General features: G+C 43.0%; 1 protein-coding gene and 1 long non-coding RNA gene across 3 annotated transcripts in view; one reads left to right on the top strand and one right to left on the bottom strand.

Moving 5' to 3' along the window:
- The first annotated feature begins 125 nt into the window (after window positions 1-125).
- kiaa0586 (KIAA0586 ortholog) overlaps window positions 126-27,913 on the top strand; it is a 541,997-nt gene continuing 514,209 nt past the window's right edge. For both annotated transcript variants that reach the window (XM_080202790.1, XM_080202791.1), the window contains exons 1-2: window positions 126-713; window positions 7,940-8,019. In XM_080202790.1, the coding sequence (XP_080058916.1) occupies window positions 500-713; window positions 7,940-8,019 (294 nt within the window). In that variant the 5' untranslated portion in view covers window positions 126-499. The remainder of the gene's footprint in view (window positions 714-7,939; window positions 8,020-27,913) is intronic.
- On the bottom strand, window positions 1,533-27,562 carry LOC145352643 (uncharacterized). The gene is made up of 3 exons (XR_013888563.1): window positions 27,311-27,562; window positions 23,309-23,413; window positions 1,533-3,187 (listed from the first exon to the last, which is right to left on the bottom strand). It is a non-coding gene; the product is annotated as an uncharacterized LOC145352643 (long non-coding RNA).

Genomic DNA, 27,913 nt, shown 5'->3' on the forward strand with positions numbered 1-27,913 from the left:
GAAATAACAGTCCCTAGCTTCCCCAGACACAGTACAGCAATCAACCCCCGATCACGTCCCCCCCGGACCCCATCAATCCTGTCCCTCCCCACCCACCCCGGGGACCCCCAGGAAGGTTCCTCCACCGCCCTTGTTCCCACCGCAATCCGCTAAAACAGACAGATGCGGTGCGGCCGTTGCCCCTGGAGACGCCTTTAAGCCCGCCCTTCGCGGGGCAAAGACTTGGCCGGGGTCCCGGGTACCCGCTGCCGTCTAACTGGTTAACGCATTTGTTTCTGACACTGTTTGAAGTTTCTTTGCGCTGATAGAGTATATTAAAAAGAAACAGGCGGCGAGGTGACTGGCGGGTTAATTTGTGTTAATTATTTTGAAACTGTTGGCGTTGGTGAAGCGGGAAGCAGCCGCCGACTGGAGGGAACCGGGCCTGGGCCTGTGACCGCCGCTAATCCCCCAAACCACATTTCTCCTCCGGCAGCAAAGGGAAGGGGCGGCGGGGCGAATGGAGTTCCCGGTCAGTGCTGTGGAAGGGGGTGGTGTTTGCTATCCTGGGACTGCCAGCGGACAGCGAATTTCAGTGCAGAAGTTGCCTGAAGTAACTTCTGCTTGTGGTGCAGAGGAACCAGTTTATATTCCACCCGCTCTGCCAATGAATAAACCTCGGAGCGACAAATCAGCATCTGATATAGATGTGTCAGCAGGAGCATCTCCACCAGGTCAATGTCTATTCTTCTCTAGTGTTCCATCTATGAATTTGAATTTAATTTGGTAAAAAGTAAAAAAATCCAAATCATTATGCATTGATTCCCATCAGTGAAACAATTACTTGCAAGAAGGTACTGCCACATAGCAAAGATTGGATGTTCGAAGGTGATCTTTGAACAATGATGATGTTGAATTAATGCCTTCAAAATTACAGGACTATGATTGTATGCCTACTAATAATCAAGTGGGCGGCACAGTGGTTAGCAATCTTGGCTCACAATGCCAGGGACTCAGGTTCGATTTCCGGCTTGGGTCACTGTGTGGAGTTTGCATTTTCTTCTTCGATCCGTATGGGCTTCTTCCGGATGCTCCGGTTTCCTCCCACAGTCCGAAAAAACGTGCTGGTTAGGCCATGTTAAATTCTCCCTTAGTGTACCCAAACAGGCCCAAAATGCGATGAGTCAAGGATTTTCACTGTAACGTCTTTGCAGTGTTAATGTAAGCCTACTTTTCCACATATTTATGTTGCACCAGGGAGGATTGATTCCTGGCTTGGGTCACTGTCTGTGCCAAGTCTACATGTTTTCCCCTATTCTGCGTGGGTTTCCTCCAGGTGCTCTGGTTTCCTCCCACAGTCCAAAAGACGTGTTGGTTAGGTTCATTGGCCGTGCTAAATTCTCCCTCAGTGTACAGGAACAGCTGCTGGACTGTGGCCACTAGGGGCTTTTCACAGTAACCTCATTGCAGTGTTAATATAAACCAACATATGACAGTAAAAATTCTTTAAACTTTTTATTCTAAAGAAATACATACTCCCCAAGAGACAGCAATTGTGGTTAAAATAGACACTCAAGACGACATAGGGAATTTAGAATAAACTTCCCTACTCAGAGGAGTGCAGGGATTGTGTGAAGAGAATAGTACTAATGCATTTAAAAGAGGCTAGACAAGTATATGAGGGTTACGGTATTCTGTTGGAATTGTATAAGGAGTTTGGTGAGGAGACTAGAGTGAAGCACAGGTGCAAGAATAAACTGGCATGGGTTGTATCGCTTGTTTCTATATACTTGATATTTTATGTAATAAACATACAAAATTATATTGCAACTTGTTTTCTTCTCACCTTCACCATTGAAAGTATATAAGATGACTTATTCTGGGACTAGGGCAAAGGTGATTTTTAGGGCATGGAAGCAACAACAGCTTTTATTTATACAGCGTTTCTAATGCAACATCACAATTTGCTTCACAGATGTACTGTCAGGTTGTGGAGCTGGAGGAGATCAAAGGTACAAGAGAGGGATTTGAAAGCAAGAAGGGAAATTTTAAAATGGAAACATTGCTTGACTGAGAGCCAACATGGATTGCAAGCACAGATGATGGATGAACAGACCTTGGTTGAGAAAGGGCCTGGACAGGAGAGTTTTTGATAACTTCAGGTTTATGGAGGGTGGAATGTAAAAGATTGGCATGTTAGAATATTCAGGTCTAGAGATAACAAAAACAATGATAAGGGCTTCAGCAGCAGATGGGAGACGGAGGTGGAAATAGGGGATCTTTGTGATGGTGCAGATATATAACTGGAAGCTCATCCTGGGGTCACATATGACATCAATGTTGTAAACCATCTTTTTGATTTGATTTATTATTGTCACATGTATTAACGTACAGTGAAAAGCATTGTTTCTTGCACTCTACACAGACAAAACGTACCATTTCTAGAGAAGGAAATGTGAAAAAAAAGTGTGCTGAATGTAGCGTTACAGTCATTGGTAGGGTGTAGAGAAAGATCGACTTAATACAAGGTAAGTCCATTCAAAAATCTGACAACAGCAGGGAAGAAGCTGTTCTTGAGTCGGTTGGTACGTGACTTCAGACTTTTGCATCTTTTCCTTGACGGAAGAAGATGGAAGAGAGAATGTCCGGGGTGCATAGTGTCTTTAATTATGCTGGCTGTTTTACTGAGGCAGTAGGAAGTGTAAACGGAGTCAATGGATGGGAGGCTGGTTTGTGTGATGAATTAAGCTACATTCACGACCTTTTATAATTCCTTGTAGTCTTGGGCAGAGCAGGAGCCATACCAAGCTGTGATACAACCAGAAAGGATGCTTTCTATGGTGCATCTGTAAAAGTTGGTGAGAGTCGTAGCTGACATGCCAAATTTCCTTAGTCTTCTGAGAAAGTAGAGGCGTTGGTGTGCTTTCTTAACTATAGTGGTGCATGGGGAGACCAGGACAGGTTGTTGGTGATCTGAAAACCTAAAAACTTGAACCCCTCGACCCTTTCTACTTCATCCCTGTTGATGTAGACAGGGGCATGTTCTCCTTTACGCTTCCTGAAGTTGATGACAATCTTCTTCGTTTTGTTGACATTGAGGGAGAGATTATTGTTGCTGCACCAGTTCACCAGATGCTCTATCTCATTCCTGAACTCTGTCTCATCATTGTTTGAGATCCAACCCACTATGGTGGTGTCATCAGCAAACCTAAAAAGTGAATTGGAGAGGAATTTGGCCACACAGTCACAGGTGTATAAGGAATATAGTAGGGGGCTGAGACCACGGTCATATGGGGCACCAATGTTGAGGATGATCATTGAGGAGGTCCTAAACATCTTTTGTTTAGCTTCAGACAATTACCTGGAGAGGGATGGAGTTGGTAGCTAGAGATTGGGGTCAATTAACCTTTTGAAGTAAGAACCAGGACATTTGGAGTATTGTGTGTAGTTCTAGTCACCGCACTATCAGAACGATGTGGAAGGTTTGGAGAGACTGCGAAGAAGGTTCACCAGAATGTGGCCTGGTCTCAAGGGTGCTGACTATGAGGAAAGGTTGAATAAACTAGGATTGTTTTCAATGGAAATACGGAAGTTGAGGGGAGACCTGACAGAGATAAAATTATGAGAGGCCGAGACAGTCAGAGGCTTTTTCCCAGGGTGGAGGTGTCAGTTACAAGGGGGCACAGGATCAAGGTGAGAGGGGGGAAGTTTAAGGGAGATGTCAATTACTAGGGGGCACAGGTTTAAAGGAGCTGTACGAGGCAGATTTTTTACACAGAGAGTAGTGGGTGCCTGGAACTCGTTACCGGGGGAGGTAGTGAAAGCGGACTTTTAAAGGGTGTCTTGACAAATACATGAGTAGGATGGAAATAGAGGGATATGGTCCCCAGAAGAGTAGGGGATTTTAGTTAAGTTGGGCAGCATGGTTGGTGCAGGGTTGGAGGGCCAAAGGGCCTGTCCTTATGCTGTAATTTTCTTTGTTCTTTGTTGTGTGCAGAGGAGGTTTTCCACATTGTGGATGCCTGGAACTTGCTGCCAGAGGAAGTGGTGGAAGCAGGCACATTACCAACATTTAAGAGACATCTTGATGGATACATAAATAGGGAGGAAATGGAGGGGTACGGTCCAAGTAAGGGCAGAAGGTTTTTTTTAGTTTAGTCAGGGCATCATAATCAGCACAAAAGGGCGTGTTCCTGTGCTGTACTACTTTTTTTTGTTCAAAACAGGAATTTCATCTCTGAAGATGGTTGCATTTCATCTCCAATGGAAGTGCAAATTTAAGTCATCGCTATGTTGTCACAAAGTCATTTGGAATTACTGTCCATATTATTGATTGCTGAAATGAATTAAGTGATAATCAACTGAAGTGACAAAATTATGTAGATATTTTGTTTCAATACCTCAAGAATCCTATTTAGATCATTCAAAGTGAGGCTATTTCTTTTATTTATTTATTTTTAAGGCATGTTTGCAAATCCTAAAAATTGCACCAAAACTATTTTTTAACCCAGCAATGCGTAAGCAAAGTATTGCAGATGCTGTAAATCTGAAAAGAAGAAATCATTGAAAATACTCTTGAGTATTTCCACGTTTCTGTTTCTTTATCACCATGTATTTTAAAATGTTTATGTTGCATTTCTTTAGGAATACAATGAACATAAGAAATAGGAGCAGGAGTAGGCCATCTAGACCTTCAAGCCTGCCCCGCCATTCAATAAGATCATGGCTGATCTGTCGTGGCTCAGTTCTACTTTCCCGCCCTCTCCCCATAACCCTTAATCCCCTCTCTTATCAAAAACCCATCAACCCGCGTCTTAAAAATATTTAGCAAGGCAGCCTCCACCACTTCAACGGGCAGAGAATTCCAGAGATTCACCACCCTTCGAGTGAAGAAGTTCCTCCTCAACTCCGTTCTAAACCGCCCCCCCTTTATCTTGAGGCTGTGCCCCCTAGTCCTACTGTCCTTTCTGAGCGGGAAGAGTCTCTCCACCTCTATCCTATCCACCCCATTCATCATCTTATACATCTCAATGAGATCTCCCCTCATTCTTCTAAACTCTAACGAGTACAAGCCTAGTTTATTCAGCCTCTCCTCATAGTTCAACCCCCTCAACTCCGGTATCAGCCTAGTAAACCTCCTCTGCACTCCCTCCAAGGCCAAAATATCCTTGCATAAGTGCGGCGACCAAAACTGCACACAGTACTCCAGCTGCGGCCTCACCAGTGCCCTGTACAGTTGCAGTAAGACCTCCCTACTTTTATATTCAATCCCCCTCGCTATGAAGGCCAGCATCCCATTTGCCTTCCTGACCACCTGCTGCACCTGCAGGCTGGTTTTTTGCGACTCATGCACAAGGACCCCGAGGTCCCTCTGCACCGTCACCTGCTGCAGTTTTTCGCCACATAAGTAATAGTCCTTCCTACCATTCTTCCTACCAAAGTGGACAACTTCACACTTGCCAACATTAAATTCCATTTGCCAGTTCCTGGCCCATTTGCCCGGCCTATCTAGATCCTTCTGCAGACGTACCACGCCCTCTGCACAATTTGCCGTTCCACCAATTTTGGTGTCATCAGCAAATTTTGACACCATACACTCGGTTCCCTCCTCCAGATCATCTATATAAATGGTAAATAGCTGAAGCCCCAGCACCGATCCCTGGGGCACTCCACTAGTCACCAACCGCCAATCCGAATAGCACCCATTGACCCCCACTTTCTGCCTCCTATTTGACAGCCAATCCCCTATCCACGCTAACACCCTACCCCCAACTCCATGCCCTCTAATCTTCTGTAATAACCTCTTGTGCGGCACCTTATCAAACGCCTTCTGAAAATCAAGAAACACCACATCCACCAGCTCTCTACCTACCGCCCCAGACACATCCTTGTAGAACTCCAATAAATTCGTCAGACACGACTTTCCCTTAACGAAACCGTGCTGCATCTGCTCTACCAAACAATTCTCCTCAAGATGCCTCGCTATTTTTTCCTTGATCACGGATTCTAACATTTTACCTACAACAGACGTTAAACTAACCGGCCTATAATTCCCTGCCTTTTGCCTGCCACCCTTCTTAAACAACGGCGTAACATTAGCCGTTTTCCAATCTTCCGGCACTTCCCCGGAATCCAGCGACGTTTGGAAAATAATCACCAAGGCATCCACTATCACCTCCGCCATTTCTTTCAGAACCCTTGGATGCATTCCATCCGGTCCTGGGGACTTGTCTACAATCAGTCCTTCCAGTCTGCCGAGCACTGCATCTCTAGTAACAATAGTGTCATTCAGGCCCTCCACTCCTACCATCTTTCCATCGCTAACACCTGGAAAATTATTCACGTCCTCCTCCGTGAAGACCGAAACAACGAAGTTATTCAAGGCCTCAGCCATTTCCCCATCCCCTACCACTAAGTCCCCCTTCTCATCCTCTAAGGGTCCAATGTTCACCCTAGCCAGCCTCTTCCTTTTTATATATTTATAAAAACTCTTGCTATCCTTTTTTATATTAAGCGCTAGCCCAGCTTCATAGTTTATCCTACCCTTCTTTATCAACTTCTTCGTCATTCTTTGTTGATATTTAAACCTCTCCCAATCCTCTTCTCGTCCATTACTCTTAGCTACTCTAAACGCAATCGCTTTTAATTTAACACTTTCCTTTACCTCCTTCGTTATCCACGGCTGATTATCTCTCCTCCTACGATCCTTTTTAACCATCGGAATAAATTTCTGCTGAGCACCAAGAAAGATCTCCTTAAAGATCCTCCACTGTTCCTCAGTAGACCCACCTTCCAATGCGCTCCCCCAATCAACATTCGCCAATTCCTCTCTCATCCTATCGTACTCCCCTCTGTTTAAACAAAGGACACAGGTCCGGGAACCCACTTTCTCCTCCTCCGTCTGCATCAGAAACTCCGCCATACAATGATCACTCTTCCCAAGAGGATCCTTCACCACAAGGTCCCTAATTCTACCTGCCTCATTACATAACACCAGATCCAAGATAGCTCGCTCCCTCGTCGGCTCCAACACACACTGTTCAAGGAAACTATCCAGGCAGCATTCCAAGAACTCTTCCTCAAGCCCACCGCGTCCAACATGGGTCGACCAATCAATATGTAGATTGAAATCCCCCATAATTATCGCCGTTCCATTCCTGCACGCCGCATTTATTTGCGCGTTAATAGCCCGCCCCACCTCCACATCATTATTTGGGGGCCTATAGACGACACCCACCAGCGTCTTCCTCCCTTTGCTGTTCCTAATCTCCACCCACAACGATTCCACTTTCTGCTCTTTGGCTCCTATATCGTCCCTTACTACCACCCTGATGCTATCCTTAATCAGTAGAGCTACGCTCCCCCCTTTTTCCTCCCGCCTATCCTTCCTAAACACTTGATACCCCTGTACATTCAGCTCCCGGTCCCTGTCGCCTTGCAGCCACGTCTCTGTAATGGCTACCAGATCATATCCATTTGTGCTGATCTGCGCCACCAGCTCATTCACTTTATTCCGAATGCTTCGTGCATTCAGATAAAGTGCCTTCATCCCAGCCTTCACCTGTACCCTATTTGCCGGAACGCCACCAACCTTACTCACGCCTCCTACTCCCTTTATTATTGGGACTAGTATTATTATTATTTGGATTAGTATTATACAGTTCTGCAAGTTTTATGAAATTGAAATTACTGCATTAAAGTGGACCTTTTGAAAGCAAATCTGGTCTTTTTCTAAATTTATTTATTGGCATTTTATGGAAATCAACATAGCAAACTGTTTATATTTTATTAATTATGAGTATTGTGGATTATTTGGTTTTGTTAGTTTTGTTTAATTATGTCTTGGTATTTTTAAAAGAACAAAGAAATGTGAGTTGCATTTCATGGAAATTGATTAAGCTTTAATATAAGTGGCACTTTGATTATGCTTATTAATTTATACATAATGATTTGATTTCAGGACATGTGCATGATTTTAGAACAAAATTATCTGGTGATCAGACTCAAAAAGCAACCAATGGAAACAAGTTATCACAATCGGTAAGAAATTGCTTAATTTCCAATAAATTTGCTTCAGCAGCATTTCCTCCATTGAAGAACCTGTTATAATTCAGGCCAGTTTGGTTGGTTGAAATCTGTTCTTTCTGATGGTTGTTAAGGATCTCATGCAAAATATATTAGTGCTGTTTCAAACCAATTACTTGTATATTCCACTGCTAACTCCTTAAAAGAAACTTCAACAGGTCAGTTTAAATAACATTTATATTTAGATAAAACTACTAGGAACAGGAGTAGGCAATTCAAACTTGTTTTGCCATTCAATACGATCGTGGTTGATCTCATCTCGCCTCATCCCCACCTTCCCGCCTGTTCCCTATAATCCTTCAACCTGTTATTAATTAAAAACCTGTCTATCTCAAAGAATAAAGAAGAACAAAGAACAACCCAGCACGGGAAACAGGCCCTTCGGCCCAAGGAGCCCGCGCTGCCATCTTAGCAAAGCATTTTCCTACACCTACCTTGCCCCGTGTGTATGCTAATGGTACCCCTATTGTAACCAGATTCAGGGGAGAATAGTGTAGGGTCAATTTGGTACACCAATCAGCCTAAAAGCACATCTTTGGGGTGTGGGAGGAAACCGGAGCACTTGGAGGAAACCCACGCAACCACAGGGAGAATGCACAAGCTCCCACAGACACCGGCCCAAATCCATGTATCTGCACAGCTAGCAGTGATAGTCACTGAGCTGTTGTGGTGCCCATCTGCTTGTCCAGGTTTAAGCACACACCACGACGCAAAGTACTAGGCCACTCTCGAAACATCCAAGAACAGCCCACGCACAACCCACCGTGTGCACGCCCCTCGTTTGACAAGGTGGACTGACACACCTGCAGATTAAAAGAGACAAAACATTAACATGTAGTATTACATTTCCAGTATTGTCCCGAGGCTCTGACCCTTTTTAAATCCGTCGCCTATAACCCTCCATCCCTGTGTCACTCATGTGCCTATCGAAGTAAACCTTAAACAAGTCCAGCATGCCTGCCTCAACCACCTTACTTGGTAGCGCATTCCATACCCCCACGACCCTCTGTGTGAAAAACCTCCCTCTAGTATCCATATTATACTTCTCCCCCTTCACCCTTAGCTCGTGACCCCTTGTGAAATTTGTCTCCAATCTAGGAAAAAGCCTGCCACTGTTGACTCTATCTATACCTTTCATTATTTTATACACCTCTATCAGATCCCCCCTTAATCTCTGTCTTTCTAAGGAGAAAAGCCCCAGTTTACCCAATCTTTCCTCATATCCCAGTCCTTCCATACCAGACAGCATCCTCATAAACCTCCTCTGCACTCTCTCCAGGGTCTCCACGTCCTTCCGGTAGTAAGGTGACCAGAACTGGACGCAGTACTCCAAATGCGGCCTAACCAACATTCTGTACAACTGAAGCATTAGACGCCAGCTCTTATACGCTGTACCCCTTCCTATAAAGGCTAGCATTCCATAAGCTTTCTTCGCAACCTTCTCCACCTGGGTTGCCACCTTCAGAGACTTGTGCACTTGAACTCCCAGGTCCCTCTGCATTTCTATACTCTTAATTGGTCTACCTTTTATCATGTAACTCCTCCCTGCATTATTCCTTCCAAAATGCATCACCTCGCATTTGTCAGGATTAAATGCCATCTGCCATCTAGCTGCCCAGCATACTAGCCTATCTATATCCCGTTGTGTCACCTGACAATCTTCCTCACTATCCGCCAATCCTGCCATCTTGGTGTCATCTGCAAATTTGCTGATCACACCACGTACGCCCTCCTCCAAGTCGTTTATGTATATTACGAAGAGAAGAGGTCCCAGTACTGAGCCCTGTGGCACACCACTGGTGACAGACCTCCAGCTTGAAAAGGACCCTTCCGCTACTACTCTCTGTCTCCTGTTGCCTAGCCAGTTTGCAATCCATCTAGATACCTGTCCCTGTATCCCATGTGCCTTAACCTTTTCCACCAGCCTACCGTGAGGGACTTTGTCAAACGCCTTACTGAAATCCATAGAGATGACATCAACGGCTCACCCACCGTCAACCGTTTTTGTCACCTCCTCAAAAAATTCTACCAGATTCGTAAGGCAAGACCTCCCCTGAACAAAGCCATGTTGCGTATCCCTAATCAGATCGCAACGCTCCAAATACTTATACATCCTATCCCTAACAATTTTCTCCAACAATTTTCCTACCACCGATGTCAAACTCACTGGCCTATAATTACCAGGGTTATCCCTGCTGCCCTTTTTAAACAGCGGTACCACATTAGCTATTCTCCAGTCCTCTGGGACCTCACCTGTGTCCAAAGAAGAGACAAAGATTTGCGTCAGAGGCCCAGCAATTTCACCTTTCACCTCCCTAAGCAGCCTGGGATAAATGCCATCAGGTCCCAGAGCTTTATCAGTTTTTATGCTACCTAAAAACCCTAACACTTCATCCCTTGTAATGGATATCTCCTTCAACTGATCTACAGCTCCCTCCAAGACATTACAAGACACCAAGCCCCTCTCCTTCGTGAATACCGACGCAAAGTGTTCATTCAGGATCTCCCCCGTTCCCTCAGACTCGATGCATAGTTCCTCTACTTTGTCCCTAAGAGGACCTATTTTCCCTCTAACCACCCTCTTGTTCCTAATATAAGAGTAAAATGTCTTTGGATTTTCCTTAATCCTATCAGCCAAAGCCATTTCATGCCCCCTTTTTGCCCTTCTAACTCTCCTTTTAAGCTCCCTCCTGCTCTCTCTATATTCCTCCAGCGCTCTCTCCGTTCCCAGTTGTTTAGACCTAACATATGCCGCTCTTCTTCCTGACCAAGTCCTCAATATCCCCTGTAATCCACGGCTCTCTGATCCTGCCTTTCCCATCCTTCCTCTTTACCGGCACATGTCTTTCCTGCAACATTATCAGTTTGCCCTTGAAAGCCTCCCACTTGCCAACCGTGGACTTGCCCGCTAACAACCCCTCCCAATCAGTGTCCTTCAGCTCCTTCCTAATCCAGCTATAGCTCGCCTTCCCCCAGTTCAGCACCCTCCCCTTCGGACGGCACTCATCCTTTTCCATTTTTACCCTAAAGTAGACAGACTTGTGGTCACTGTTAGCCACATGTTCACCTACTGCAACCTCAATCACCTGCCCCGGCTCATTACCCAAAACTAAATCCAGTATAGCCCCCACCCTAGTCGGACTAGTTATGTACTGCTCCAAGGACCCTTCCAGCACACATTTTACAAATTCCTCCCCATCCATACCCCCAGCTCTAGGCACCTTCCAATCCTCTCCAGGAAGATTAAAGTCACCCACTACAACCACCCTATTCTTTCTGCACCTATCTAAAATGTCTCTACATTTAGAGACATTCCTCCACTGCCCTTGGGCTGTTGGGTGGCCTATAGTACACCCCTAGCATAGTAATCGCTCCCTTCCTATTCCTCAACTCCACCCACAGCGACTCAAGCCCTAACTCCTCCATTTTCCCTCTGCACTGCTGTGATGTGCTCCTTAACTAACAACGCCACCCCACCACCTCTCTTCAACCCTCCTCTGTCACACCTAAAACACTTATACTCAGGAATATTCAGCTGCCAGTCCTGCCCTTCCTTTATCCACGTCTCTGTAACTGCCACCACATGTAAATTCCTCACGAACATCAAGGCCCTAAGCTCATCCGTTTTACCCGTTACACTCCTCGCATTGAAACAGACGCAATCCAACCCTCCAGGCCCACTCGGATCCTCATTTCCCCGGATAATTTTCCTTTCAATCAAACCTACCCTGTCACCCAACTCGCTTTCGATCCCAGTGCTTAATGAGCTATCAGTCTCATCCCCACCCCCCCCTCCATATTAGTTTAAACCCTGCCGAAACACTCCAGCTAACCTCCCAGCTAAGATATTTGTCCCCCTCCCATTCAAATGTTCCCCATCCCTCCTGTACAGGTGCCCTTCTCCCACAAATACTTCCCAGTGATCGACAAAAATAAAGCCCTCTACCTTGCACCAATCCCTCAGCCATGCATTCAGCTGCATGATCTCATTATTCCTAGCCCTGCTGTTACTAGGCAGTAGCCCAGAGAATGCCACCCTGGAGGCCCTGCTCTTGAGCTTGGCCGCCAATTCCCTAAATTGCCTATGTACATCCCCCCTACTCTGCCTTCCTACGTCCTTTTCTCCTATGTGTATAATTACTTAAGCCTGGGTCCCCTCACCCTTCAAAATTCTCTCTCTCCTCTTTGATATGTCCTGTACCCCTGCTCCAGGGAGGCAGACTACCTTCCTGGAGTCACGCTTTTGCCTACAGAACCGCCTATCAATTCCTTTGACCCTCCCATCTCCCACCACTATCTCATTGCCAGCCCCCTTCCTTCCCTCTGAGTCATTCTGGCCCTCCTGACATACATATCTCCTTAAATTTGCTCAGCGTTCCAGTGTCCACTGCACTCTGAATTCCATTGATTCGTGACCCTTTGACTTAAGTAATTCCTCCTCACTTTTAAATCCGTCATGCCACCCCATAGTCTAAAACCCTCATTCTAGAAAGTCCAACAAGGGGAAACGTTGCCTCTATGACCCCCCCCCCGCCCCCATCAATCTCCTTTTAGCACCTTAGATCTCTCATTCTTGTAAACTTCTCAATCTCTCTTTGTGATTGTGAGGCAGGGGAAGGATGTACATACAAGGTTAAAGATTTTATTTCCCGTAATTAATTTCATATATTTCAAGTTGATGATCTCAAATTGCTGATACTAGTATATATTGGTGTTCTGACTTCAAATTTATTTATCAATCAGGCAACAGCTGTGTAAAGAGTTATTTCCAAATCACCAGACCCACTAAACTCAAGTTGGACAAAACATCAAAGAAAAAATATCAGCACAGATAGGACAGAGTTGTCCAAGCTTCAAGGGTCAGATGATCATGGCTTGGTTTATATGTTGGACACGTAGCAGTCTTAGCATTTATGAGTGACAAATTGCAATGACAATAAACAGGCTGGACAGGTTGCAACTATGTAGAGCTGGGACTAAGTTCTTTGAGCAAATTTAAGGAGATAGGTTTTTAATTAATAACACGTTGAAGGATTATAGGGGGCAGGCGGGAAGGTGGGGATGAGGCGAGGTGAGATCAACCACGATCGTATTGAATGGCAAAACAAGTTTGAGTGGCTGAATTGCCTACTCCTGTTCCTAGTAGTTTTATCTAAATATAAATGCTGGTGCTATTAGGGAGGGTTAATCTATAAGCTAATTTGGCAGGAGTTTGGGAACCAGAAAATAATGTCAGAGGGGAATACCAAGATGCACATAATACCAGGAGAGATAGCACTAAAATAAGGAATAGATAGTTAATAAGTGGAGATCGAGCAAGGGAGTAAGAAATAAAGTCTAAATCATAGTTACTGTGCGTGCATGCATGTATGTGAATGCATGGAGTGTGGTAAATAATATTGGTGAGCTATGGTGCAGATTGCATTGTGAAAATATGATTCAAAGCAAATCACTTAATGCACACATTAATTAATTACTCATCCACATTTACATTCTCTTTGTCCAATTACACCCCCCCCCGCTACCCATAATATAAATCTCTGCAGACCCTATGATACAATGATCGCTGTTTCCTAAATGTTATCCTCCTGACATTTGATCCATTTGGCCTACCTTCCAAGAACATGGTCATCCAGGGAGCTGTGGCTACATTTTCCCTACCTTCCCCTATAAAGGGAATATATTTTGATTCTACCCAAACTATCTCTTTTTAGGAGGTAGCCCATTTTTCATCTATTGTTTTTCCTGCCATCCTTTATTTGATCCAGGTTCATTCTTAGCCCAATGAAATTGGCTGCCCCTGTTCATTATTCTTAAATTGTTCTTTGTCCATTTCCATAGTCAGCCTAGACCCTATGATACAATGATCGCTGTTCCCTAAGTGTTATCCTCCTGACATTTGATCCACTTGGCCTACCTCCCAAGAACAAGATCCAATGATCCTTTGTTTCTTGTTGGACTGGAAACAAATTGCCATGCAAAATCCTCCTGAACACATTCTAGGAATTCTTTCCCTTCTCTACCCTTTACACTCCTGCTATTCCAGTTCATACTTGGATAATTAGGGGTGGCACAATGGTTAGCACTGTTGCGTTACAGCGCTAGAGATCCAGGTTCGATTCCTGGCTTGGGTCATTGTCTGTGTGGAGCCTGCACGTTATCTCTCCCCCCTGCCACCCACCCATAATATAAATCTCTGCTGATTTTCTCAGCTGTTAGCTCTGATGCAGGGTCATCCAACTTTGAAACATTAGCTCTATTCTCTCTCAACAGATGCCGTCAGATCTGCTGAGATTTTCCAGTATTTTTTGTTTGTGTGAAAATATGATGTTGTGGTTATAACAGAGACCTGGCTCAAAGAAGGGCAGGACAGAGTGTTAAATATTCCTGGATATAAGGTATTCAGGAAAGAAAGCCAGAAAAGGAAGAGGGTTGGTGGTATTGATTAAGGAGAGCAATACACTGCTGGAGATAGAGAATGTCCCAGCGGGGTCAATGAGAGAATCTATTTGGCTGGAGCCAAAGAGTTAAAAAGGTGCAGTTATATTACCTGGTATGGCCCATAGGCCACCAACTTAAAGGAAGGATGTACAGGAACAAATCTGCAAGGAAATTATAGAGTAGTCTTAATGGGAGACTTTTAAGTTTTTAAAGTTTATTTATTAGTTCACAAGTAGGGTCACATTAACACTGCAATTAAGTTACTGTGAAAACCCCCTAGTTGCCACACTCCGGTACCTGTTCAGGTACCCTGAGGGAGAATTTAGCATGGTGAATGCACCTAACCAGCATGTCTTTTGGACTGTGGGAGAAAATTAGAACACCCGGAGGAAACCCATGCAGACTCCACACAGACAGTGACCCAAGCCAGGAATTGAACCTAGGTCTCTGGCACTGTAACACAGCAGTCCAACCACTGTGCCGCCCCTAATTATCCAAGTATGAACTGGAATAGCAGGAGTGTAAAGGGTAGAGAAGGGAAAGAATTCCTAGAATGTGTTCAGGAAGATTTTGCACGGCAATTTGTTTCCAGTCCAACAAGAAACAAAGGATTGTTGGACCTTGTTCTTGGGAGATAGGCCAATTGGATCAAATGTCAGGAGGATAACACTTAGGGAACAGTGATCATTGTATCAGAGGGTCTAGGCTGACTATAGAAACGGACAAAGAACAAGCCACAGTAAGAATAATGAACAGGGGCAGCCAATTTCTTTGGGCTAAGAATGAACCTGGATCAAATAAAGGATGGCAGGAAAAACAATAGATGAAAAATGGGCTACCTTCTAAGAAGAGACAGTTTGGGTAGAATCAAGATGTATTCCCTTGATAGGGAAAGGTAGGGAAAACGTAGCCAGAGCTCCCTGGATGACAAAAGAGATAGAAATTAAAACAAAGAAAAAAATGTGTGTTTGTGATGTCAAGTTGAAAATACAGTTGAAAGCCAGGGTTAATATAGAATGTTCAGAGGGGAGGTGAAAAAGCAAATTAAGAGGAGCAGGGAAGAAGAATGAAAAGTGGCTGGCAGCCAGGATAAAAGGGAATCCCAAAGTCTCCTATAGGCACATAAATATTAAGAAGATGGTAAAATGATGAAGAATGCCAATTAGGAACCTAAAGAGGGACTTGCACCTGGAGCCAGAAGGCATAGCTAATATACTAAGTGCACACTTTGCAGCTGTCTTTACCAAGGAAGAAGATGCTATCCAGGCCATGGTTATAGAGGAGGTAATTTGGACAAAAAAAGGATTTAAAATTAATAAGGAAGAGGAATTGGTTAGTACTTAAAGTTGATAAGGAACCAGGACCAGATGCATCCAAGTATATTGAGAGAAATGAGAATGGAAATTGTGAAGGCACTGGTCATACTTTTCTAATCGTCCTTTGACTCCGGGTGGTGCCAGAAGACTGGAGAATTGCAAATGTTGCACCCTTGTTCAATGAGGGTGTAAATGTCAGTCTAGCAACTAATGGCCAGTCAGTTTAATAAACCATAAGACATAGAAGCAGAAGTAGGCCATTCGACCCATTGAGTCTATTCCACCGTTCAATAAAATCATGACTGATCTGATATAGAGTCATAGAGGTTTACAGCATATAAACAGGCCCTTCAGCCCAACTTGTCCATGCTGCCCTTTTTTTAACCCCTAAGATAGTCCCAATTGCCTGAATTTCATCCATATCCCTTTATACTCAGCTTACCCATGTAACTGTCTAAACGCTTTTTAAAACAAAATTGTACCCGCCTCTACTACTACCTCTGACAGCTTGTTCCAGACACTCACCACCCTCTGTGCAAAAAAATTGCCTCTCTGGATCCTTTTGTATCTCTCCCCTCTCACCTTAAACCTATGTCCTCTAGTTTTAGACTCCCCTACCTTTGGGAAAAGATATTGACTATATAGCTGATCTGTGCCCCTCATTATTTTGTAGACGTCTGTAAGATCACTCCTCAGCCTTCAATGATCCAGAGGAAAAAGTCCCAGTTTATCTAGCCTCCTTATAACTCAAAGTTATTGACTCCCAGTTGCATCCTAATAAATCTTCTCTGCACTCTTTCTAGTTTAATAATATCCTTCCTATAATAGGGTGACCACAACTGTACACAGTATTCCAAGTGTGGCCTTACCAATGTTTTGTACAACTTCAACAAGATGTCCCAACTCCTGTATTCAATGTTCTGACCAGTAAAACCAAGAATGCTGAATGCCTTCTTCACCACTCTGTCCGCCTGTGACTCCCCTTTCAAGAAGCTATGGACCTGTACTCCTCGATCTCTTTGTTCTGTAACTCTCCCGAATGCCCTACCATTAACTGAGTAATTCCTGCCCTAGTTCAGTCTGCCAAAATGCATCACCTTGCATTTATTTAAATTAAACTCCAACTGCCATTCATCAGCCCACTGGCCCAATTGATCAAGATCCCGTTGCAATCTGAGATAACCTTCTTCACTGACCACTATGCCATCAATTTTTGTGATATGATAATTCTCAGCTCCAGTTTCCTGTCTTATCTCATAACCCATGATTCCCTTACTGATTAAAAATCTGTCTATCTCATCCTTGAACGTACTTAACAACCCAGTCTGTATAGCCCTCTGCAGTAAAGAATTCACATAATTTCTTCTGAGAGAAGAAATTCCTCCTCATCTCTCTCTTAAATGGATGATGCCTTATTCTGAGATTATGCTTTCTGGTCCGGGACTCTCCCACAAGCAGAAACCCCTAATCATCCACCCTGTCAAGCCCCCTGAGAGTCCTATATTGTCTCAATGTCACCTCTCGTTCTTCTAAACGCAAATGAATACAGGTTCAACTTACTCATCTGGTTCACTAATATCCTTTAGGGAAGGATATATGCTGTCCTTACTTGGTTTGGCTTACATGTGACTTCAGACCCACAGCAATGTAGGTAACTCTCAAATGTCTTCTGTAATGGAGTGTGGTTAGGGATGAACAATATATGCTGACCCAGCCAGTGACACTCACATCCTGTTTTAAAAAAAAAACCTCTTGTCGTAAGAAAATCCCTCCATACCCAGGACCTTCTTTGGACTGCCTCCAATGCTGGTACTATCCTTCCTTAGATAAAGGGACCAAAATTGTTCACAGTATTCCAAGTTTGGTCTATTGCCTTGTATACTTTTATCAAGACTTCCATATTTTCATACTCCATTCACTTTGAAATGAAGGGCAACATTCCATTTGCCTTCCGTAATACCTGCTGAACTCTCATGCCAGTTTTTTTGATTTACGAACAAGAACCCTCAAGTACCTCTGTGCTGCAATTTTTTTCAGTCTTTCTCAATTTAAATAATATTAAGTTCCTTTATTCTTCCTACCAAAGTGCATAACTTCATATTTTCCTACCTTATATTCCATCTGCCAAGATTTTGCCCATTCAATCTCAGTGATAAAGAACCCTTTAGAAACAGTAATTCTGGTAAAAATTAATAGAAATTTGGGCAAATGTAGGTTAATTAAGCAAGGCCAACATGCAGTTGTTAAGGGCATGTTGTGTTTAACTAACTTGTGTTTTTTATTTGAAGAGGTAACAGAGGGTTAATGAGGATAATGCTATTGATGTGGTGTATGTTGACTTCCAAAAGACACTTGATAAAAGTGCTGCGTGACAGACCTATGAGCAAAATTAGAGCTGATGGAATAAAAGGGACAGTAGCAATGTGGATACAAAATTGGTTGAGTGACAGGAAAAGGAAAGTAGGGTGAAAAGTTGTTTTTTGAACTGAAGGAAAGTTTATAGTGGGATTTCCCTTGATTTAGATACAAAGAAGGAGAAGGTAGACAAGCATATGAGGGAGAAAGGTATGGAGTGTTATAATTTTAGATTCGGATGAGAAAAGAATGGGAGGAAGCTTGTATGGAACATTAACAAAAATGTTGCCTTTTGGACATTAGCAATCTGCTTGCCATTAAGTGATTGATGGTTTACCTTTAAGAGAACTGCACCTAAGCTAACCAGGCTTTCGTTCACAATTAGCTGAATAGTTTTCTGATGATTAAAATAGATACGTGTGCAATCTGCTGACAACAGTCATTTGATCTGGGCTTCTTGGGCTGAATGGCTTGTTTCTGTGCCATGTATCCAATGCAATCCTACATAGATGCTGATATCAATGAGATACAGTGACTGCATGGTTTTGAAACTGTGGCTCTATTCTGTTACTCTATTAGCTGCTGATATGTTGGTTAATCCAACAAAACAGTCATATATCATTTTGGGTTGCAAAGATGACAAGTCTGACATTGCCATGAAGGACTGTTATACCCTTGAGAAAAGATGTGAGCCAACTGGCAGTACTCTTGCAGTCTTTTTCTCAAAAAGACTGCAAGAGTACTGCTCACATCTTGAAATTCAATCACCAAAGCTTTGCATAGGCACGATGCTGCTCAAACATCTCTCTTTCATAGAAATATCCTTGAGTTTTGGGTCTTGCAACTCCAAATGTAGAAACAGAAGGACCTGGGTGGGTATGCATAAATATTTGAAGGTGATGGGACAAGTGAGGAAGACTGTTAAAAAAGTATATGGAATCCTTGACTTGATTAATAGAGAGATAGAATTCTAAAGATTGGAAGTTATCAGGGAAAATGAAAAAATTCCCTTACAACAATGGCAAACTACTCAAAAGTTCTTAGGATTTTTTAGGGCGACATGGTGGCACAGTGGTTAGCACTATAGCCTCACAGTGCCAAGGGCTTGGGTTCGATTCCCAGTTTGAGTCACTATCTGTGTGGAGTTTGCATATTCTCCCCATGTCTGTGTAGGTTTCCTCCCGGTGCTCTGGTTTCCTCCCACAGACCAGAGATGTGCAGGTTAGGTGGATTGGCCATGCTAAATTGCCCCTTAGTGTCAGGTGGACTAGTTACGGCAAATGCATGGGGTAATAGGGATAGGGCATGGATAGGATTATGGTTGGTGCAGACTTGATGGGCTGAACGGCCTCTTTCTACACTTTAGGATTCTATAAACGCCAGTCTCATTCAATTACATTTTAATACATGGCAAATTTGACACAGTTTCCACACAGCAACGGATCTGCAGAATATTGCAGTCACATATGGAATTCCTATGTGTGCCAACAGTTTTCTTCAGTTTGCTGGCATCAGCAAATGTTTGTTTTCATGTCAGAAAACAAACAGAGAAAGAACTTCAGTGCCTACCTCACCTTCACATTTTTGAGAAATTTGGGGCTGACCCTTTGATCCTCACAAATACATCGTCAAGAAAGCAAAGAGTCAGAACCAGATTAGAATCTGCACTGATATGCAGTCACCAAACTAAGCCATTCAACAAGGATGGCACTTGACACTGATATTCATTGATATCTGACTTGCAGATGGATCAAGGTATCTTACAGTATTCATCATTCACACTGGACTTTTTTGATACAAGAAGCTCAACTTTGGAACCAACTCAGCAGTTGAAGTATTTCAGCATATGATTCAGTCTGCATTTTAAGGACTTGCACGCTGAACATCAGTGATGGCATTCTCCTCTTTATCATTGCACTATAAGTAAACTTGAGACCAGCCTACATGCATGCCTACAATGAGAATATAACCTCATTTATGTTTAAGATGCTTGATCAGTGAAAGCAGAATTCAATTCTTTCATCATGTATTTAGAGGTGAAGGACTATCACAGGAAATTGAAATCATTGCAAATGCTGCGGATCCTACAAACTGGAAATGCAAAGTCTGCTAGATGCTTCATTCCTGTCCTCAATATCCTCCTCACTACCTGCCCTTCTATGTAATCTAACAAAAGAGACCACTGAGTGATTGTGGATCACAACACAGAAATATTTTGTACACCAGATCAAATGACTGTTGTCAGCAGGTTGCATAACTGCCTATTTTGATCCTGAGAAAATTACCCAGCATTCACTCGACTGACCCATTTTGGCACATCTGTGACATGAGTTTTGCTGTTTTGACTTATCGGCAGTTCCCAGTCTTTGGATCTTCCTGCATCAAATTGTGAAGCCTCTTTAACAGCCTGTTGCATCTACACTGCAATTTTTATGGCTGTCTTTGAAGTCAAAGCATGTTGTAGAAGTAATCTTCTTTGGAGAGCCTCATTTTGGAGACCACAAACCAGATGATTGCAAAGAGAAACTGCTGTGACTCGCCAAACTCACAATGCTATGCGAGCCTTTTTAAGGTTGCCACAAACTGAGCAATGTTTTTGCCTTCCATTTGATTCCTTTGGTGGAACCTGAACCGTTCTGCAATGTTCAATGGCTTTGTAAAGTAATGCTCTTCAAGGATCTTTGTCAAGTCATTGTAAGTTTTGCTTCCTGGCTTTGTGGTCAAACTAAGCTTTACAGCAAATTACAAGTTTACATCCTATTGTACTGAGAAAAATTTGTTTATTCACTTGTACAAAGCACTGAAAACGCTTGACACAGGAACTCCAAGATTCATTTTCTCAATTGAAAGGACCCATGGATTCTAACTGATCCACCATTTCTTTTGCAGGCATCAGCAACTCAAGACTTCTCACTATATATTTTTTAATACTGTCATCTCAGCATTCCCTTTTTTAATCCAGAGATCGTTGACTTGATGCATTTTTTAAGTAGCCCCAGCTATACCGCAAAGCATACACTCTTTTCAGATATTCCAGATACTGCCTGGAATCTCTCCCTTCTCTGATTGGAAAAACACTCCTTTTAAAAACAACACAGAGAGCTTTTTTCTTATTTCTTCCTGGCACTGGCAGTTTAATCTTTAATCCTTTTGTTGCTTCTCCCCAGTGTGAGGACCCACATTTTTTTCCCCTGCTACTTAGAATCTTTTTTCAATGAAACAAAATCTCATCCTCATTGCCAATTTCCTTCCTGTAATGACCTAACTTTGTTAGGGGTTGTGGGTTTTGACAAAGAAAAGAACATAGCTTGCACATGTAGATTCAAACAATACAACAGATTTTATTGAAGAGCTGCTCGCTGCACTGCATCAAATGCAAATTTGCAAGTAAAATAGCAGCCTAAGTACACACCCTAATGACTTCACCATCAAATCATGTGATCAGATCTCAAAGAAACCTGCATCCTTCCTAAACATGTAAAAAATACAAATGTGTGGAAAAATGAGCTGAGAATTATATAAAGGAATATGTACAAGTGAGCTGAGTGGATTAGAAGTTTGCAGATGAAGTAGGTTACAAGGAAATCTGAAATTATCCACTTTTCTAGGAAGAATAGAACTAAAACTTATTTGCAGAGGGATCTGGATTCACAGGAAGTTAATGTACAGCAAGCAATTAGGAAGACAAATGGTATATTAACCTTTATTGCAAGGGGATTAGTGTATATGAATAAGAAAGTCTTGTTGTTTATTTGGTGAAACCATGTCTAGAGTACTAAAGAACAAAAAAAAATACAGCATAGGAACAAGCCATTCAGCCCTCCAAAACTGTGCTGATCATGATGCCTTAGAAGACAGAGGGTAGCACTAGAGGAATCTTTTTATGATTGGAGGCCTGTGCCTAGTGGTGTTCCGCAGTGCTGTGTACTGGGACCTCTGCTGTTTATGATATATATAAATGATTTGGAAGAAGATGTAATTGGTCTGATTAGTAAGTTTACAGAGACACAAAGATTGCTGGAGTTGCGGATAGTGATGAACATTGTCAGAGAATACAGCAGGATATAGATAGACTGGAAAATTGGACAGAAAAATGGCAGATGGAATTTAATCCAGATAAATGCGAAGTGGTGCATTTTGGCAGATCTAATGCGGGGGGAGCTATACAATAAATGGCAGAACCATCAGGAGTATAACCACCCAGAGGGATCTGGGTGTGCAAGTCCACAGGTCCTTAAAGGTGGCAACACAGGTGAAAAAAGTGGTGAAGAAGGCATATGGTATGCTTGCCTTTATTGGACAGGGCTTGGAATATAAAAGTTGGCATATGATGTTGCAGTTATATAGAACATTGGTTAGGCCACATTTGGAGTATTGCATCTAGTTCTGGTCGCCACGCTACCAGAAGGACGTGGAGGCTTTGGAGAGAGTGCAGAAAAGGTTTACCAGGATGTTGCCTGGCATGGAGGGTCTTAGCTATGAGGTGAGATTGACTAAATTAGGATTGTTCTCCCTGGAAAGACGGAGGTTGAGGGGCGACGTAATAGAAGTTTATAAAATTATGAAGGGCATAGATAGGGTGAACAGTTGGAAGCCCTTTCCCAGGTCAGAAATGACAACCACAAGGAGTCACAAGTTCAAGGTAAGGTGGGGGTGGGGGGCAAAGTTCAATACAGATATGCCGGGAACATATTTTACACAGAGGGTGGTGGGAGCCTGGAATGCACCATCAAGCAAGATGCTTGAGGCAGACATGCTAGGATCATTTAAGACTTATCTAGATAGCCACATGAACAGACTGGGAAGAAAGGGATACAATCAGATAGTCTAGTTAGGAACACATGATTGGTGCAGGCTTGGAGGGCCAAAGGGCCTGTTCCTGTGCTATATTGTTCTTTGTACCAGAATGCCATGTGGGACCTTGTGAAACACCCTACTAAAATCCATATAAATTACATCCACATCCCTTCCCTCATCAATTATCTGTCACTTCTTCAAAAAAAAGACTCAAATCAAGTTGGTGAGGAATAACTGTCCCTGTACAAAACCATGTTGTCTGTCACAAACTAGTCCATTTCTTCCAAATGTGCATATATCCTGTCCCTCATTATCTTATCTAAAAGTTTCCTCACCACTGATGTCAGGCTTATTGCTTGATAGTTTCCTGGATTATCCCTGCTTCCTTTTTTTAAATGAGGCAACAACATTGGCTATTCTCCAGTCCTCTGGAATCTCACCTGTGGTCAAAGAGAATATGAAGATATCTGTTAAAGCCCCAGCTATTTCTTCCCTTGCCTCCCCCAGTAATAAATAGATTGATCCCATCAAGCCCTGGGTACTTGTCTACCTTAATGCAATTTAGGATACTCAACAGTTCCTCCTTCAATTATATTGACACTATAGACTGTTCAACATCCGTCATGTCCTTCTCCTTGGTGAATACCGATATAAAGTACTCATTAACCATTTCACCCATTTCCTGTGGCTCCACACATAACTTCCCTCCACTGTCTTTGATTAGCTCTACTCTTTCTCTTGCTACCCTCTTGCTCCTAATATATGCATAAAAACCTTGGGATTCTCCTACACTTGGATACACTTTTAATCTCTACACCTAAGGAAGTGATTACTTGCTTTCGAAGGATTATCAATGAAAGTTCTATAGATTGAGTTTTGGGGTGAGAAGGTTGGCCTTTGAGGAGAGAGTGCAGAATGCATGTATATTTTCTTGATTTTTGAAAAACAAGAGATGTTGTCTTTGAAACATAAAAGATTTTGAAGGGCTTGACAGAATAGATGTTGACAGGCTATTTCCCTGCTATGAGATTTTAGAACTAGTCTCAAGATAAGGGGTCAGTCATTTAGAATGAGATGAGGAGAAATCACTTCACTAAGAATTGTGAATCTTTAGACTGCACCCCAGAGGGCTGTGGTTACTCATTGTTCAGAATATTCAAGACTGAGACCAATAGATTTTTGGGCACTAAGGAAGCCAAGGCTATGAGGGGGTAGGTGGGAAAGTGGATCTGAGATGGAAGGTCAGCTATATTTTTGCTGAATGATGGAAAAGGTTTAAAGGTTGTATGGCCTGCTCCTGTTCTTATTTCTTGTGTTCTTTTAAAGTACTCATTTTATATCTGAGCCAAGTCCTCTGTCCCAATGAGAATATCCCTGCTTTGTTTCCTAATTTGCCCCACCCTTCCTTTGACTACTTTATAACTATTTATTTGTTTATGAAAGACTTATTTTGTTACCTAAACCATTCTCAAATAGTAAGAACAGAAAATGCTGGAAATGCTTAGCAGGTGTTGCAGCATTTGAAGAGAGAGCAAAACAGAGTTATCTCTGGCAAGAAGTTATCACTGTTAATTCTGCTTTTCTCGAGGGTGGCAAATGGTAAGCACTGCTGCCTCACAGTGCCAGGTTCAATTCCTGGCTTGGGGTGCAGAATCTGCACGTTCTCCCCATGTGTGCATGGGTCTCTTCCAGGTGCTCCAGTTTCAAAGAACAAAGAAGAACAAAGAACAACCCAGCACGGGAAACAGGCCCTTCGGCCCAACAAGCCCGCGCCGCCGCATCACCCTACACCTATTCTACCCTGCGTATCTACAATTAGAACCCCTGACTTAGCCAGATTCAGGGGAGAATTGTGTCAATTTGGTAAAACCAATCAGCCTAAGAGCACATCTTTGGGGTGTGGGAGGAAACCGGAGCGCCCGGAGGAAACCCACGCAACCACAGGGAGAATGCACAAACTCCCACAGACACAGGCCCAAATCCATGTATCTGCACAGCTAGCAGTGCTAGTCACCGAGCTGTTGCGGCGCCCGTCTACCGGTCCAGGATCAAGCACACACACCGACACGAAGTACTAGGCCACTCCCGGAACCTCCAGGAGCAGCCCACGCACGACCCACCGTGTGCATGCCCCTCGTTTGACAACGAGGTGGACCTTCACCTGCGGAGTGAAAAGACAAAAACGTTATTCACAAGCCTGCCTTTCCGGTGTCTCCCGAGGTTCTAACCCTTATTCAATAACCCCTACCATAACCCTCCATCCTCGTTTTACTCATGTGCCTATCTAACTGAACCTTAAACGAGTCCAACGTTCCCGCCTCCACCACCCCACTCGGTAGTGCGTTCCATACCCCCACTACTCTCTGCGTAAAGAACCTTCCTCTCATATCCAAATTATATCACTCCCCCCTCACCCTTAAATCATGTCCTCTTGTATTCGTAACCAATCTAGGGAGCAGTCTCTCACTATTGACCCTGTCTATTCCCTTCAGTATCTTATATACCTCTATCATGTCACCCCTCAATCTCCGTCTTTCCAAAGAGAACAGTCCCAGTTTCTCCAACCTTTCCTCGTAACCCAACCCCTCCATGCCAGGCAACATCCTGGTAAACCTCCTCTGCACCCTTTCCAGAGCCTCCACGTCCTTCCGGTAGTAAGGTGACCAGAACTGGACGCAGTACTCCAAATGCGGTCTAACCAACGTTCTATACAACTGAAGCATTAGACGGCAGCTTTTAAACTCTATACCTCTTCCTATAAAGGCTAGCATTCCATAAGCCTTCCTGACAACATTCTCCACTTGTGTCACAACCTTCATGGATTTGTGAACCTGCACTCCCAGGTCCCTCTATGTTTCTATACTCCTAATTTGCCTACCTTTAATCACATAGCTCCTCTCTACATTATTCCTTCCAAAATGCATCACCTCGCATTTGTCAGGATTAAATTCCATCTGCCCACAGTCCGAAAGACATGCTGGTTCGGTGCATTGGCCATGCTCAATTTTCCCTCAGTGTATCCAAACAGGCGCTGGAGTGTGGTGACTAGGGGATTTTCACATTAACTTCATTGCAGTCTTAATATAAGCCTACTTGCGACACTAAATAAACTAAATGCTCCACAGATGCTGCTAGACCTGATGAATATCTCCAACATTTTCTGTGTGGATTATATATCAGCTCCCAGAATAATGATCATTATCAAAAAGAACCTCGATTGCCACTTTGTTTTTTTAAAGGGACCAGGCAAGAAGCTGAGCTGCTACCTTCATGCCAGCATTTCCAGCATTTTCTGTTCTTATTATTTGAGAATGGTTTAGGTAACAAAATAAGTCTTTTATAAACATATAAATAGTTAAAAAGTAGTCAAAGGATGGGGCCAATTAGGGAACAAAGTGGAGATATTCTCTTGGAGGCAGAGGACTTTGCATTTATAAAATTTTTTAATCCATTCTCATTTTATCCCTGTTTTTCCATTTTCAGTCTCTACATATTCTATATTTATCTGGTTCTCCCTGTATCATGGATCTGACATTTATTGTGAGCCTTTTTCTGTTTTGTTTCAACCTCGATATCATCCAGGGAGCTCCAGCTTTGGGCTCTTTTCCTTTTGCCTGTGTGGCACTGTGTCCAGTGAGTACTCTCTTGCTCTTAGGTCCCAAACCCTCGATTGTTATTTAATGTGTCAGTATTTGATTCCAATCCATCCCGGCCAGAATATTTTTAAACATTGAAATTAATCTTCCTTTAATCAACTGATTTTACATTTGATTGCTCTTTGCCATTTTCCATAACCACTCAAACCTAACATTGTGCTCACTATAACCCAAATGCTTCACAACTGAAACATGATCCACTTGCCCTACTTCAATACCTGGAAGCAGTTCCAAAACTGCTGCTTCCTTTTGTCAGGCTGCAAATATACTGATCAAGAAAGTTCTCTTCAGAAATTCCTCCCCTTTAACCTAACTCTCCCATGTTAGCCTCAGTTAAGATAATTGAATTTTCCACTTTAATCTATAGTTCTTGTAACTTTATGATTTCCCCCCAGATTTATTCTCCTATATTCTTCCAATTATTTGGTGACGAATAGGATTCACTCAACGCCAAAATAGCTTTGCTAGCCCCCCTTGATTTCAAACAAATGGATTCTGTCTTTGGAGTTTCAAGTACATCATTTCTTTCCAATACTGCCGTTCCTTCCTCTTTTTCCGGACTATACTGTAATTAGGAATATTAAATTCCCAAATCCTTCCCTTGTTTGAGCCAGGTTTCTGTTATTGCCACTATAATTAGGTCCCGCCTTTCGTGACTTCCTTGTTCTCGTTTTCACTTACCTGCACTCTGCATTTGGTACGCCGCATTCCTGAGCAATGTTTTGTTTATCGATGTTTTTACTCCTCTCTTTCCCAAAAGCTTTTGACCGGTGCTGAGTGTTTGTTGATTCAAGTGGGTAGAAGCTTTCTGACCTGGAGGCAGCAGCTCATCTTCTTGCCTAGGCTCTTTAAAAATATAAAGTGGCAATCGCAGCATTGTTTTGATAATGATTATTATTCTGGGAGCTGAAGTGAAGCTCGAACAATTTTGAATTTTTGATCGATATGCTGCTGCTCAGAGGCTCCCCCGTCTGCCCCCCACACACACTGCATCACAGTTTGCTGGAATTATCTAATTAAGATTCTTTGAGAAACGTGTTCGTTGTTGGCGATTTCTCCGTTTGCGAGGTTTAATGTGAATAAACCGTTGTGAACAGCAGGACTTTACATCATAATCCCATGTGGCAATTTGTGCTAGCCGTCCACCAATCATATTGACCATGTTCCATGCATATATTACATGTATTCCATATCCATTTTGGCCTGCCTTCCTCCTCTTTCTAATCCCCTTTATGTTTCTTTATTCTACAATTCTACAGTACTCTGTATTCTTATGCTATTTGT

This window comes from Carcharhinus amblyrhynchos, chromosome 14, assembly GCF_965287045.1.
Source record: "Carcharhinus amblyrhynchos chromosome 14, sCarAmb.v2.hapA, whole genome shotgun sequence".
Taxonomy (NCBI): Eukaryota; Metazoa; Chordata; class Chondrichthyes; order Carcharhiniformes; family Carcharhinidae; genus Carcharhinus; species Carcharhinus amblyrhynchos.